Source organism: Polyodon spathula, chromosome 23 (assembly GCF_017654505.1).
Source record: "Polyodon spathula isolate WHYD16114869_AA chromosome 23, ASM1765450v1, whole genome shotgun sequence".
Taxonomy (NCBI): Eukaryota; Metazoa; Chordata; class Actinopteri; order Acipenseriformes; family Polyodontidae; genus Polyodon; species Polyodon spathula.
In genome coordinates this window covers 23937427-23950983 of record NC_054556.1, presented here as the reverse complement: position 1 = coordinate 23950983, position 13557 = coordinate 23937427, and the positions used below count along the sequence as shown (strand labels likewise).

General features: G+C 40.1%; 1 protein-coding gene across 2 annotated transcripts; it reads right to left on the bottom strand.

Moving 5' to 3' along the window:
* Positions 1-241: 241 nt before the first annotated feature.
* LOC121298059 (minor histocompatibility antigen H13-like) lies at positions 242-12891 on the bottom strand. 2 transcript variants are annotated; one of them, XM_041224824.1, is made up of 13 exons: positions 12510-12891; positions 10598-10696; positions 9975-10057; positions 9495-9583; positions 8925-9010; positions 8502-8627; positions 7972-8029; positions 7100-7183; positions 6206-6242; positions 5857-5959; positions 5500-5585; positions 3946-4129; positions 242-2347 (listed from the first exon to the last, which is right to left on the bottom strand). In XM_041224824.1, exons 1-12 carry the CDS (start codon positions 12735-12737, stop codon positions 3982-3984), a joined length of 1227 nt encoding a protein of 408 aa, XP_041080758.1. In that variant the 5' UTR covers positions 12738-12891; the 3' UTR covers positions 242-2347; positions 3946-3981. The 2 variants fall into 2 exon arrangements, with proteins under 2 accessions (XP_041080758.1, XP_041080759.1); XM_041224825.1 differs by lacking the exon at positions 3946-4129 and having other exon boundaries at positions 12510-12879.
* Between the last annotated feature and the right edge of the window lie 666 nt (positions 12892-13557).

Below are 13557 nucleotides of genomic sequence, written 5' to 3'. Positions count from 1 at the left end.
AGGCTCAGCCTCAGCGATCAAAGAAGCCCCGCTCAGATGGAGAGGAAGATCAAAGAAGGTGGACGATCTGGCACACTCAAAAAGAACTGGCACGGATGAAGCCAGCACAATTAGAACTCCAAAAGGCCTTCAATGCTTTCCACAAGAAAAGCGCAGTGCAAGTTATGAAGTGTTCAAGTAACTTCATAGCCACACTGTATATATTCCAAAACAACAAAAACCACACCTGTAGACAACAGGGTATTATGCATCTCTACAGTGGTGTACACCACAATTTATTGCAAAATATAACCGCTCCTCCGAAGAGAAGCTAGCTTGAATTTGCAGTTCTACAACAGAAAAAACAGCAACATGGGAATACATAAATGCACATAAAGCAAAGCATGTGTTTATATTAAAAAAAAAAAAAATCAGTTGCCAATAAAATATATATATATCTATATATTTTTTTAAAAAGGCCAGAATCTTAATTCTTTTTATCTTTTTCACAATGCTTATAATGGCTGAAAGGCGACAGGTGATTACAGGTACACAACATGGCTCCCTTTACTACACGTGTAGAAATTTCATATCCCTAATCTAAAGTTGTTTTTGCTGGTGTTGCACAATTGTGGCTTTAACGTTCGATTCCTGTTTAAATACACCTGCCCTCCTTTGTTTTCCCTATAATGCCCAGTACTTGCAATATGTGTGCAAGTCATATCCATGCTAGGATCTACATTCATGCAATGCTGGGCTATCATTTTCCAACAGACATTAGTTACAGGTAATAATGCAAAGGTTATAGGATTACAATTGATTGGAAAGCAGACTGAAACACTAAACTGTCGAATTTCAGAAAATGTTGGCCTTGAAACAGAATAGCTAGGAAAGTTAACTTCTTCCTGGTTAGAGCAAGGGTGGATCCATCTATTAATGTACACAAGGATTTAAAAATGAAATACACTGGAACAGCTATTCTAACAAAATAGCTAAGTGGGAAGGTGATTTTTGTGTATATTAAAAACACTAGAGATACAGACTTCAGAATTTCTTCAAATATTCAGAGAATTAATTTACAAAGCTCTGTTTAAAATGACATTACATAAACTCTGTGCTATTCAACAATGGAAAAAAAACCATTAAAAAAAGGCTCTACAAACACCATGTAAACTTCTACACGCAAGATTAACTCATGATGGAGAACAAGGACCCTTTCTCTGGAAACATCCATTTTATTACTGTACAGTGCAAATGTACAAACAACCCCTCGTCAGTAAAAAATTTACAAGCCAGCAGGCAGGCATCACATACAAAACAAAAAAATAAAAGATTTAATTTGGTGGTTAAAAGTAAAATGTCTTATTGCCAATGTTCTACCTATTGGTCCAATATACAGCAATCGCCTGTATTCCCTTTCTTTCAACTATTATGTTAAATACATAAATATTACCTAAACAATAACACTGATAACGCTAACGGAATCAATTACCAGTTCAAGCTATATATATAAAAAAAAAAGTCATTAGTTACATATAAAACAGAAAAAAAGTCTCTTGCTTTAATATGCACTTTCAATGACAAAGATTATTAATCAGTCCAGTCAGTCAGCTATGAATGAATGATTCTAGAACAATGCTGTAGCCTCATCAGTACTTGGACCAAATTTAAGAGAACTGGATATTTGGCTGAGAAACGCATTATCTGCTTTACATAAGACCATAAAAACCATACAAAATATGAGACCAATATTTAGGACCGCGAAATATTGAACGGTCAGTGCTCTGTACATCCGTACCCAAGGGCTCTCTCTCTGGCCGACGGCAGTGTGGTCAGTTTGAAGTGTAAAATGTTTGGTATACTGAACAAAGAGGATGAGGAGGAGAAACGTGTACCATAAGAAATTAGACTTATACAGTGTGTATAAAATAAGCTAAAAAAAAAAAAAAAGGGTTGTTTTCCTTGTCGTCTTTGGTAAACAAGGAAATCACATTCTGTATTTCGGGGGGGGGGGGGATAAAAATAATTCTGGCCTTTGTAAAAGTGTCACAGCCCATCAAAATAATCAGGCTAGACAGAATACATTTAAACAAAAGAGGTATACACTGGCACTGATACACTGTTGCACATTGTTAAAAAAAAATACACAAATATTACAAAATATCTGATGAAAAACAGGTATTTAAATATATATTTGTAATTTCCTTGTACAACAAAAACACATCCGCAACAGAAACAATGGACTTCATCAGAAAGGGGTGTGAAACTGGCAGGCAGGAAAGAGGAGCTGAAGTTTTGTGAGGACAATTAGTTCTCTTTCTTCTCGGTCTCTTTTTCCTCCTTGGATTCAGGGGGGGTTTCTTCATACCTGGACGAGGAACGAAACAAGTTGAACACTCACGATTGTGTTAGAACACATTCAAGTCTGTCTGGACGGGTTACTGAAGATGGGTCTGGATTAAGGTGACCATGCTTGTGCTCTACCAGCTGTGATCAACATTCTTCTCATCACTCCGGTCCTTTTTCCTACTCTTAATTAGATTCTGTAGCCTTTCCACTGCCCCATGCACTGATCAGCATTACATTTCTCTGAAGGTATAACTGTTGCCATTTGGTGGGTACATGTCAGAAAATGAATTCTGCATGGCAGGCAATACTTCAACTGCTGGGATATTTAGGTAGAGTACAGATCTCAATGCAATTACAAAATTACACCTATCGCCACATTTACCCAATGCAAACTTCCCACATAAAAGGTGAACTTCATTTTCATTAACAGGGAAACTAAGATGTACTTACATTTGATAACCTCAAAACAAAAAGAAGATTGGTCTGCTGGTACAGCTGACCTGCCGCCAATTAAAAATAACCTTCCCAAGCTTTCCCTGGTCTACAAATTGCCTGCATGTATTTATGGAAGCAGGTTTCACAGGCAATGCACTGCTTTCAGCAGCACTATTAATAGTAAACCTTTTGTTTCACAGACTTTTGAGTGCGCATTAAATATCCCCATGCATTCTCCTTACTAGAAAGCCAATGCAGTACCCCCATACAATACTGTACATAGTTAACCATCAATAGAACAGACAGACAAGTATGCATTGTATTATACTAGAAACAACATACAGCAATAAGGTACTGTGTTTGAACTGCACTTACTGTTCCAAAGCACACCTGCCCCATTCCCCTAAACTCCAATTCGCAACAAGAGGAACTTATTTAAGCTTTACCCGCACAACAGATCCACCAGAAACAAAACGCTATTACTCAAAACTAGAGTCCTGCAGATTTGTATTATTTTAGAAAAAAAGCAGCTCTGTGTGTGTGATGGGGGGGGGGGGGGTAGGGTTAACTTGTTTGGTGAATCTTGTTATTTGTGGAATAGGTCACTCTCCCACTACTTTCACATGACCCTCATGTTTTACAGCAAATGTAAGCCTTGTCAAGCAGGCTCCCCTCTGCCACAAAACCCAGCGCGTTGCCCCAAGCGTTGTCTCTGCTCGCTGCTTTGGTCAGGATGATAATGGAAGGCTGATTTGTTAGTTGTCATTTTAGAACTGCCAACCAGCTAGCTGACGTTATGAAAAGGTAGAGGGGAAATAACACTGAAATTAAAAGTGGGAGGGAAGAATTTTGTTTTGAAAAAATAACGATGGCATGACAACAGTAACGATCACTAGCCCTTGCTTCACAGAAGAGCTACAAGATACGCCAAGAGCTGAACTAAATTATTACAGCCAGGCTGCAATTTCATAAACTGGCCAGAGTCACCCAACAAGAATGTGTATGTACTGAAGGAGCTTTGAAATAAAACACCCTTAACATTAAGTTATGTAGCATTGACATTTTGTTTAGCGACTCCAGCCCAACGTCTCCAGGTACAAGTTATAGCAGCACTATAATACAGATTTAATCCAGGCCTAAGATTACAATGTGTCCTTGCAATTGGGAAGAGAGGAAATATACCTGACCAGCGAATTACGCCTGGCACTTTTCTGGCCGTTACATAGAGGTGGGGTTGTGGTGCCGGCGACGGGGAGAGGAGGGTTTTTGCTGCATTGAGTTAGCGAGACTGGCAGGAGAGCCGGAGACAGTGGGGAAGTGGGTGAGCCTTGGAGTGTGCGGCAAGACCTCAGCAGAAGACTCATAGCTGAAGGAGCGCGATCACAGAGAGAAGAACAACAACAACAAGGAGGAACACAGACCAGGGAGAAAGAAGGCACAAGGAAAAGGAAAGAAAGAACATTTCAGAGAGAGTAGAGTTTATCAAGTCCATCACAGCACAGCTCGCCTTTCTCGGGAAAAAAAAAGTTATATAAAAGAATATTGTGAGGCTTAGGAAATGGATTCCTGGATTGTTACTTATTTGAAATAAATGCCTTATTTTAATAGCTAGGTTTACATAGTTATGGGATTCTCAGATTTCTTTATTTGCTATTAGCATCCAATAAATAAATTAAATTTAATACATTTTTTAAAAAAATCATGGAGGGTGGGGGCCAACTGTGTGAATAATTTTCCAATGTGGCGCAAAGTAAATGAGGAACGTAAAAGAAAACGCATTGACATGTGACGTCTTGAACTTACAAAATAAAAAAAAATACATCTAATTTAAACTGGAGGAAAGAAATAAGTTCTGTACTTTCAGCAGCAGAGTGATCAGGGTTAGCTGGTGATTTTGGGTCCCAGGTGCTCATGCAAGGTCACCATTTCCCTGTTGCTATGGCTGCCATCAGAGGAACATCAGTGGAAGCAGGCACGTTTTTGGCACAAGGGTGATCTAGAGAATGCAAACTCGCCTCCCCCTCCCCCAGCAGCACCACCACCTTGCGCAGCTGGGCAACTTGCTCAGTATCAGCGCCAAACGACAGATTCCTCTGCATTATCTGTCAGACAGTTCTGTTTTTCAAACACTGTTTTGACTATTTCCCCTTTAAATACTCTTTCCGGAAGGATATAATGTATGCAGATTTTAACCCTGTAAGGAGCCGGGTGGCAGGTTTTGGTGAAGGACAAGGTAACACTGAAACTGCAAGGGTGTTTGACCACTGTATGAATTACTATTAATAATGCTCAACATTTATCACTGGTGGAGTGGCTTGTGTGTGTGTGTGTCTGTATAAGAGAGAGACTAGGAGGAGCAGTGCTAACTGCTAAAGAGGATTTATGCTTGCAAAAATATTTAGGACACACAGATGTTTCAAGCCTCCTGGGAGTCACAGGAGGTGGTCTGGGCTTATTTTAGACGTGGTCTTTTATCAGCCACACTTGCAGTTGTCAGTGCCACACCACATGCAAAAGAGCTAGGCGGGGGGGGGGTCTCTCAACAGCCCTGCCACCTGCCAATAGGTTCATATATGTACTTGTGGCTATTGATAGATATGACTGAACAGCAGCCAAATATAAACACACATGGGCACGAACATCTACCACCTCACATTATATTAGAACTGGCAGCAGGATTCTCAATTTGAAAACACAATGTAGAATATTGTGCGTTTCACAGTATGTACGACTAACCTGAACATTTCAGACAGTTCTCCCTTAACCAGAGCAACAAAGAAAGGAAGCCCGGTGCAGGCTGGGACCAGGTACAGAAGGGCAGGCTAGAAAACAAGAACACATGCACGGGTAGTTAAGCATTTCTTACAAGATCATTTTCACCTGTCAACTCATGCTGTACCTCTGTAGCTGAAATCAACCATGAGAGAATCTCAGATGCCTTAAGCAACTACATCTACATCACAATTTATAATGTAAAAGCAGGCAAACATTTGCCAGAAAGGTACAGTTAATTTCAAACGCTTCACGAACACAGTTCCTACATTTTCCACTTTGAGTATAGTTCATGTTTAATAGTGCAACACGGTTACTCACCTGGGCGTGTTTAAAGGTGTGCATGACAAAGATAGTCAGACCCAGTCCAAAGATATAGGCAAGGAAACCAGTGTAAAAATAGGTACGGGAATTCTTATTCAAGCTACCAGAAAGAAAGAAAAACATCAAGTATTCTCTAAACCAAGATCTTCAACACATACATCACACATTTTTCTATACGTTTAAGGTGGTAAATGCAAGTATTTGTATTGTACGCACACACTACAGTTCTAGGGTAGAAATCAATTTTCGTTAGCTGTAAATGCATGTACATAAAATCAGTCTTACATAATGGCACTGCCAAGTTTCAGCACTATGCAAACCAGTTACAAAAAAAAAAAAACCTCACCTGACATCAAAACGCAGGAGCAATGCAATAAAGATACCTACAAAGAAAGAAATCCATACAAATTACAAGGCTTAGCTTTGAGGTGTGAACACAGCCTTTGAGAATAAGGATGCATAGCTTGATATCAGGGTTTTAACTGAGTGATGCAAGTTAGTTCATATTAAAAGTAGAACTCCCAGGTACATTTTGGCCTCTAATGGTCATGTTTAGAGAGCCTACATTAAATCAGTATTCCTTGGGTGGGTTACCCATCTGAAGTTGTAGGGACCTCTGCTGGACACACAGAGTAATGGTCCATTCGTGGTAACAACTGACAGAGTATAGACGACCAAGAGAGCCCTCTGGTGGAAGTATAGAACAATACAGTACAGTGCATGTAAAAAGCTGTCAAGCAAGTCTTGATTGGGACATTTTCCAGAATAGACTTTTGGAAGAGATTATAATAAAAGATAAAACATTAACCAAATTCTTTACAAGTTTAACTTTTCATGCAAATACCTTCACAACATCTCCATTTAACAGCAGAACAAACAGCATGTCTGCACACAATCTGATCAACATTAACACATGACGGTTTAGTTTAGTTTGCTGGTTCAGCTAGCTCATGATGAAACATACTTGATTGTTTCAACAACGAGAAGGTGAAGAAACAAAAACACCAGTTACAGCAGACCGATAAGGCATTCTAGGAAAAAGATGTCCACATTAAACACAGCAGACCCGTTATTAGTCCATATAGGATTTGCGTATGACTATTTCCCTCTCATAAGAGACTGAAACTATTAGATTATTTATAGTTAAGTTGTTGTCGTCCCGTCCCCCCACAAAGATACTTAGTCCTGAAAAGAGTTTTAATAAATTAGACCAGAAAAGATGATCAAATTTCCAAATTACCTGGAATAACGATATCACCGAGTCCCAGCATAGCAAAGTTATTGGCTGCAAGCCCCTTCTCCAAAATATCTTGAGGGAAAACCACTGTGAGGGGAAAAAAAACAACTTAACTTTGCCATTTGAAATAATGTCATCACATGCGAGAAGACTGTACACAATTGTATCCCACAATAAAAATGTTTGAAAGATTTTGCACGAAGTAAACAAGACAGGGTGCCTGCTATTTCCTTGTTTGTCAAAAGATGTCTAAGAGACCTGACATTTACACACAGCAAGGCAAAAAAGAAAAGGTCACATATTTGACTTTGGAAGATCTTTAAGAAGCACAACTGATACAACACTTGGAAGAGGAGGTCAGAATGAATACAGAAATGCTAACCTGAACAAAAAAAGAATACATAGTGGCTTCGCAATAAACATTTGTAGCAAATCCCAGTGAATTGTTTTAGTGTTTAGCCTAATCTGCTGAGCAGTAATGCAAAAGTCGACTATCGAATGCAGAGATAAGACTGGACCATGTTGTTCCCTGCAAAAGCTTTTGACATTTGTACATCTCATGTAGAGTCACGCTGAGAAAAGATTCAACCTGAGGTGAAATCAGTGTCGTCTTGCTGAAGAAGCCTTACATTTTGCAGCTCACAGCAGCACATAGGACAGGGCTGGATGTGTCAAACCAAATGTTTCTCAACTCAAATCTGGACCTATTCTGCAGTGTGGTGAGAGCAGCACAAGTTTCTAAAAAAATCATTCAAACAACTGCATTTCGGAACTGAAGAGTAAAACCCGATACCTAATGTAATGAAAACGCCTGTTAATTTGGTGTTTGGTTTGTAAAGCGTGGAACTGCTTGGAAAAAAGTTTAGGCAACTCACGTTTAATTGGGGCTTCAAAGGACTTGGCCACAGTCACCATAACATTGGTCCCAAATACCTGCAAAACATACCATGAATACCTCATCATGTTTCAAAAGAAGGTCTGTCTATTCAATATGACATTTCTATTTTTAACCCTTGGAATCAACATTACAAAGCATCCTCAAAAACTCCAGGAGTCTGTAGTATTATATCAGCTCCTTAAATAGTTTTACAAAATGGAATTCATTTCAACATTAAAACAGATTTTTTTTTTTTTTTTAATTAAGGAATGGGGGGGGGGGGGGGGGGGTTTGCTAACAAATTGTGGGACAAACCAGACACTGCAATTTATCTGTTAACCCTTCGGCTGACTCATTCAGAAAGCGCACATCTGAGGTGGTCTTGGTGTTAACAGCCTATGGCTTTTACAATGCCTAGAAGCAGACTGTAATTCAAAGAACCCTCATGTATAGTCAATGTTATAGGAGTCACACAACTTGTGAAGAAGCACATAACCCTGCTCGGTATATACAAGTAGACAAGCTTACCCAGAACACGTCATAGACAAACAGTCCTCCCAACAGGATGCAGCCAGTGCTGACATTGTTGAGATGAAGCAGCTCAACTCCATTCAGAGCAAAAGCCAAACCAAAAAGATTGTTGGCAATCCAGTGCTGCGATAGAGAATCAATCCGAACGTTAATCTGGGCATCCACGAACTGACCATCAGTCAAACTGCAGATATTAACCCGATCCTGCATTGCGTCAGGAAAGCTGGACAACAGTGGAGGGCATTTGCACATCATAAAAAGAATACATTTCCAGTGCTGCTCTGGTGTACTTTACTTTGATTGCAAACAATTTAAAGAGTACCATTTCAACATAGTGGGAAGAAGCGTTCAAACTGAGGAACACAACTGCATGTATTTAATTTTTGTAATAATGGATGCGTCATTTTAAGCTGAACCTACCTTCTTGAGAAGGTACCAAACTCCAACCACGCTGCTGAAGCAAAGGCACAAAAGGTCTTTGGTGTCAAATTCATAATTGATAATTTCTGCATAAAAAGAAAGAAATAAGTCAATAAGGACTGTCGTGTTAGCAGTGTCATAAGTGACTCCACTGGATTGTTAGATTACTATCCTGCATGTTAAACCTGGAAGTTATGAAAACAAATCAGCAGCAAAGAGCATAAAAAAGGCCTGCCAACGTTATGCTTACCAGCCCATCTGTGCCTCCTGCTAAAGGCGCATTTTGCCTGGCATGCACCAATTAAGAGAACATGGTTGACTGTAGTCTCAAGTTGCACATTAAAGTCATTTCCAGCAACAGATTTCACACTATGCATTTCTCATAATTAAGGATGACAAGTGGTGACAGAAGCTTGTTTGCATACAATAGGCACCTCACTTTAAACCAACTATAACACAGTACACATTTTGAACGGCTGAAAATAGGACTTCAATTAAATTCAACAATGATTTAGTCAGTGGATACACACCGCATAGTAAACTCGACATTTAAAAACACAATTTTCGTACCCTCTTTGTTTTCCCCAGATCCCTGGGTAAAGAGCAGCTGGTACTGCTTATTGGGAAAGTTTGCAGGGAACAGTCTGTTCACGAATGGACTGAAACAGAAAAGGATGGGCATGATTACAGCGAGTCAAAAACAAAGAAAAACAGAGAGTCAAAAACGATAACTGTTCAAGCAGGGCTGGATAACTCAATAACTACACTGAAGGCTGATATAGGCAACCATTGTAAAATTGTGCGTGGCTCTTCATTTTTAGAGTTGCTATTCATTGAAAGCCAGCAAATAAAAAAAAAAAAAAAAAAAAAAAACATAGTAGGGCTACGATTACAGTCACCGATAAGTTTCGTGTCTGAAACCTGCAAGGCAGGAAGCAATTGGAAATATTCTTTTAAAAAGTAATTTAAGAAAACAAACTTCTTTGGAGTTGATTAAAAAGGGATTACAATAGTGGAAAAGGAGTTTTGCCTGGTTTCAGTATCACTTACCTGATAGTGTGTGACAGTGCCAAAATACCCAGCACGAAGAAGTACATCGATAACAGCATGTTTATGTATTCTTCAGAAAATACCTGAAGCAAGAGGATATTTAAGAAAAATGGTTAGTAAACGCAAGAACATCTCCACGATAACTTCAACTAGAAACTGTGAGCTTAGGGACAGACCGATACATGGTGGACTAAGGCGGTGAAGAGAAATCCTGAAAAATCTAGAATCCAGTGGCTTATTCGCCAGTCACAAACAGGCATTGCAAGGGAGTGGATTCAACTGTACATTAATTAGAAACCCTCATTTATTCCTCACGTGTTTCTGGCAATTCCCAGGCAGGCTACAATTAGCTGTCCTGACATTTCTATGATCCACTCTCTAGCTACCACATGCAGTACATTGACGACTGACCGGTGAGATGCCAGGAACCAACGAAGTACAAGCTTGATAGCATGCAAGGTCAAGGTGTGCAGCAACATTGCTAGGAGTATTCCTTACACATTACATTTAAATACCATACATAACTCAATACCAAGTACACAGCTTATCTGGAGCACTGTGCACATCACTCAAACCCGTCAGGGACTTGCACATGAAAGAATTTCACAAACACAAACACCTACTTTGAAGAAGAGATATAATCCAAAGAGGGTGCAGCTGGCAATGATGGGGAACCTGGCAGCATCTCGGCTTGTAATTGTCTCCGGCATATCAGAGGTGTTCTGTGTAACAGACAGGGGGGGGGCGACACATGAAATATCCATATGCAACCGTTTGAAAATAAAAAGCAATGATGATGATTATGCCTCTGGCGACTATCCCTAGACATGGGTTTATTCAATCAAGGGTTGCTCCCGGGCGATCAACGCATCTCCCCTTGTTAATTAGGCCATCTCTGTGTGATAATGAAGCAACCCTGGAAATTCAACACTGCAGACAGTATGTTGGAAGGCTTCGTCAGTACTCAAGAACACCCATACGCACTTTGCATGCCGCAGCTTCTCTCTGCCGTAAAATCTATTACTAAAATAGAGAAGAGGTAATACACATCATTAACCTATAATTTGAGGAGTTGTCTACCCTTTACAGACTCAAGAATTTATGAAAGGGAGGGGGCCATTCGAGCTATCTAAGCGCATCTGGTTCTTAGTAGCTTTTTGATTTCAGAACTTTTTCAAGTTGGGTCTTACTGTAAAGATCCAGGTGATTCTGATCCAACAACAGGACTGACTAGGTGCTAAAGATTTCTGCAATGTCTAAACCTGCAGCAAAAAGCGCCACATAATTTCACATATACAAGACACCAGTGTCTCCTGCTCCTACTTACTGGCAAGAACGTAATCTGTGTTGCTTCTAAAAGTTAGGGAATATGCATCTGCGAACATGTACGGGACGATGCGGCATAGATCAAGAGTAACCTGCTTATATTAATTTATACATATAATTTTGTTTAAAATCAGTCCCAGCTGCAACCGTCTGTCTTGAGCGAAACGAATACTATTTAACACTACGTTTTCACTTGCCGCTGTTTTGGTTGGTTCCTGGTTAAATAACAGAACACAGGCTGCTTATCGTGCACCTAAATCATCTGGAAAACGTGTCGCTGTGCAAAGTTCCGTTGCAGGAAAGGGCAGGCTACCTCTAATGTACTACTGTTTGGAAAAATTACGCTACAGTTATATTAACTGAAGAAAATGCAAATCCAAGTGGCTATGCAAAATCATGCAAAGTTTTGATATAGTTTTAAGTGATGCTGGCACAAGATGTAAATGCCTTTAAAATCACAAGGTATACCTCGCAACTGTCTTTAAAATGCATATCGGGCATGGCAATGAGATTCCCATTGCATAGCAGTTTGAGAGATTTCTGATTTTACTACGGATTTAATGACAGACACCTCAGCTTGTTATTTATACACTGTAGCTGATCAAGTTCGTAGTAAAACCTGGAATGGGTGAAACTGCTATGCAATAGGAGTCTTGTTTCAATCCCTGCATATACACAATAAGCCTAAACAAAATCAACAATGTGATTTTGCATTTACTAGAATACCCAGTTTCAGTCCATCTTTACATCTGGAGCATCAAGATAAATACACCCAGTGAAGCGCCCGGTGTAATCTGGTACTGGATACAGTGATGACGTTTCCTTAACATTACTGACCAAGACCACTGCTTCCTTTGTGGGCCAGTAGTTATTTACACCAGAAACAACGATAACCGTATAGTTTAGCCGTATTTTATAACCAACACGCATATTTAAGGATGTTTGTCTGCCTAAACGCAAGCACTATATCGTGCAAGGCCCGGTGCATTAACAAACACAACAGTATTAGCATTGCATAGCATATGGCCGGGTATCGATTACATTTGTTGTATAGTGCCACTACAAAATCGGGGTTGTCATTTTTATTTTTTCAAACACAATTGCACGGGCATGTTTACTTTACCGGTATGGCAAACAAAAACAAACAACAACCTTAAAAAAAAAAAAATATGACTTAAATTGCAATGCAACGTTGTTTATTTTTCTTACCTTGCCCTTTGCGCAGCTGACGGATCGCAGAGCTCCGAAGAAAATTGGCAGCAGGGCCATGAAGACCAGACTCCCGTAAGCCAACGCTGTACCCTCCGGTGTGGAGACGAACTTGGCCACCGTTGCGTTAGCCGAGTCGGTCCCGTTCGAGTCGGTGGCATTGAGGCTGTCAATCGCTGGCGGTGCAGCCTCGCCGGGGAAAGCCGATCCCTGCTCAACTTCGGCCATTTCTGCGCGTTTCTCAGGTGTTTAGGTGCTACAGTGCTTCCCCTGCCTCAAGCCGTGCTCCGGATCAGTCTGAGTCTCTTTACTAAGGCCACGTTTCTTAACCCACTCCTGGAACTGACATCACTGCCGGCGCAGTTTCATTCAATTGCAGGGGAGGGCAGGAAGTGAGGTAAATAAATCACGAAACACTCCCCATAACAACTTTATCTGCGTCTCTTTTGGTGTTTCAGTCTTCAGAAACAAAAGAAGACATCGTGTCTAGTACTAGCTGAATATATTCAAAATCTTCTGTGTAAACAGTGCACCATATATTATCACATTGATTTTAAACCAGGGGTCACAAATGGAGTTTAGAAAAAGGGGCATTCAGAACAGAAAATAGGAGACACTTTTTTACACAGAGAATTGTGAGGGTCTGGAATCAACTCCCCAGTAATGTTGTTGAAGCTGACACCCTGGGATCCTTCAAGAAGCTGCTTGATGAGATTTTGGGATCAATAAGCTACTAACAACCAAACGAGCAAGATGGGCCGAATGGCCTCCTCTCGTTTGTAAACTGTTCTTATGTTCTTATGTTCTTAAAATGCTTAATATTGGCGAGGTTATTTCACAGTGCCGTGCGTGTGTGAGACATTAGGGAATTAAAACAACATTTTAAAATCAATTCCTGTAAACCTGTTTTGGTGGTAATTAACCACCAGTCTGGCCGTATTTAAAGGAGTTTGTGCTGCTGTAACAAATCACAAAGAAAGAGCAGACCTTACCGGACTCACCTGCGCCTGTGCGGCATCTTAAAAAAAAAAAAAAAAATCCTCAGTAA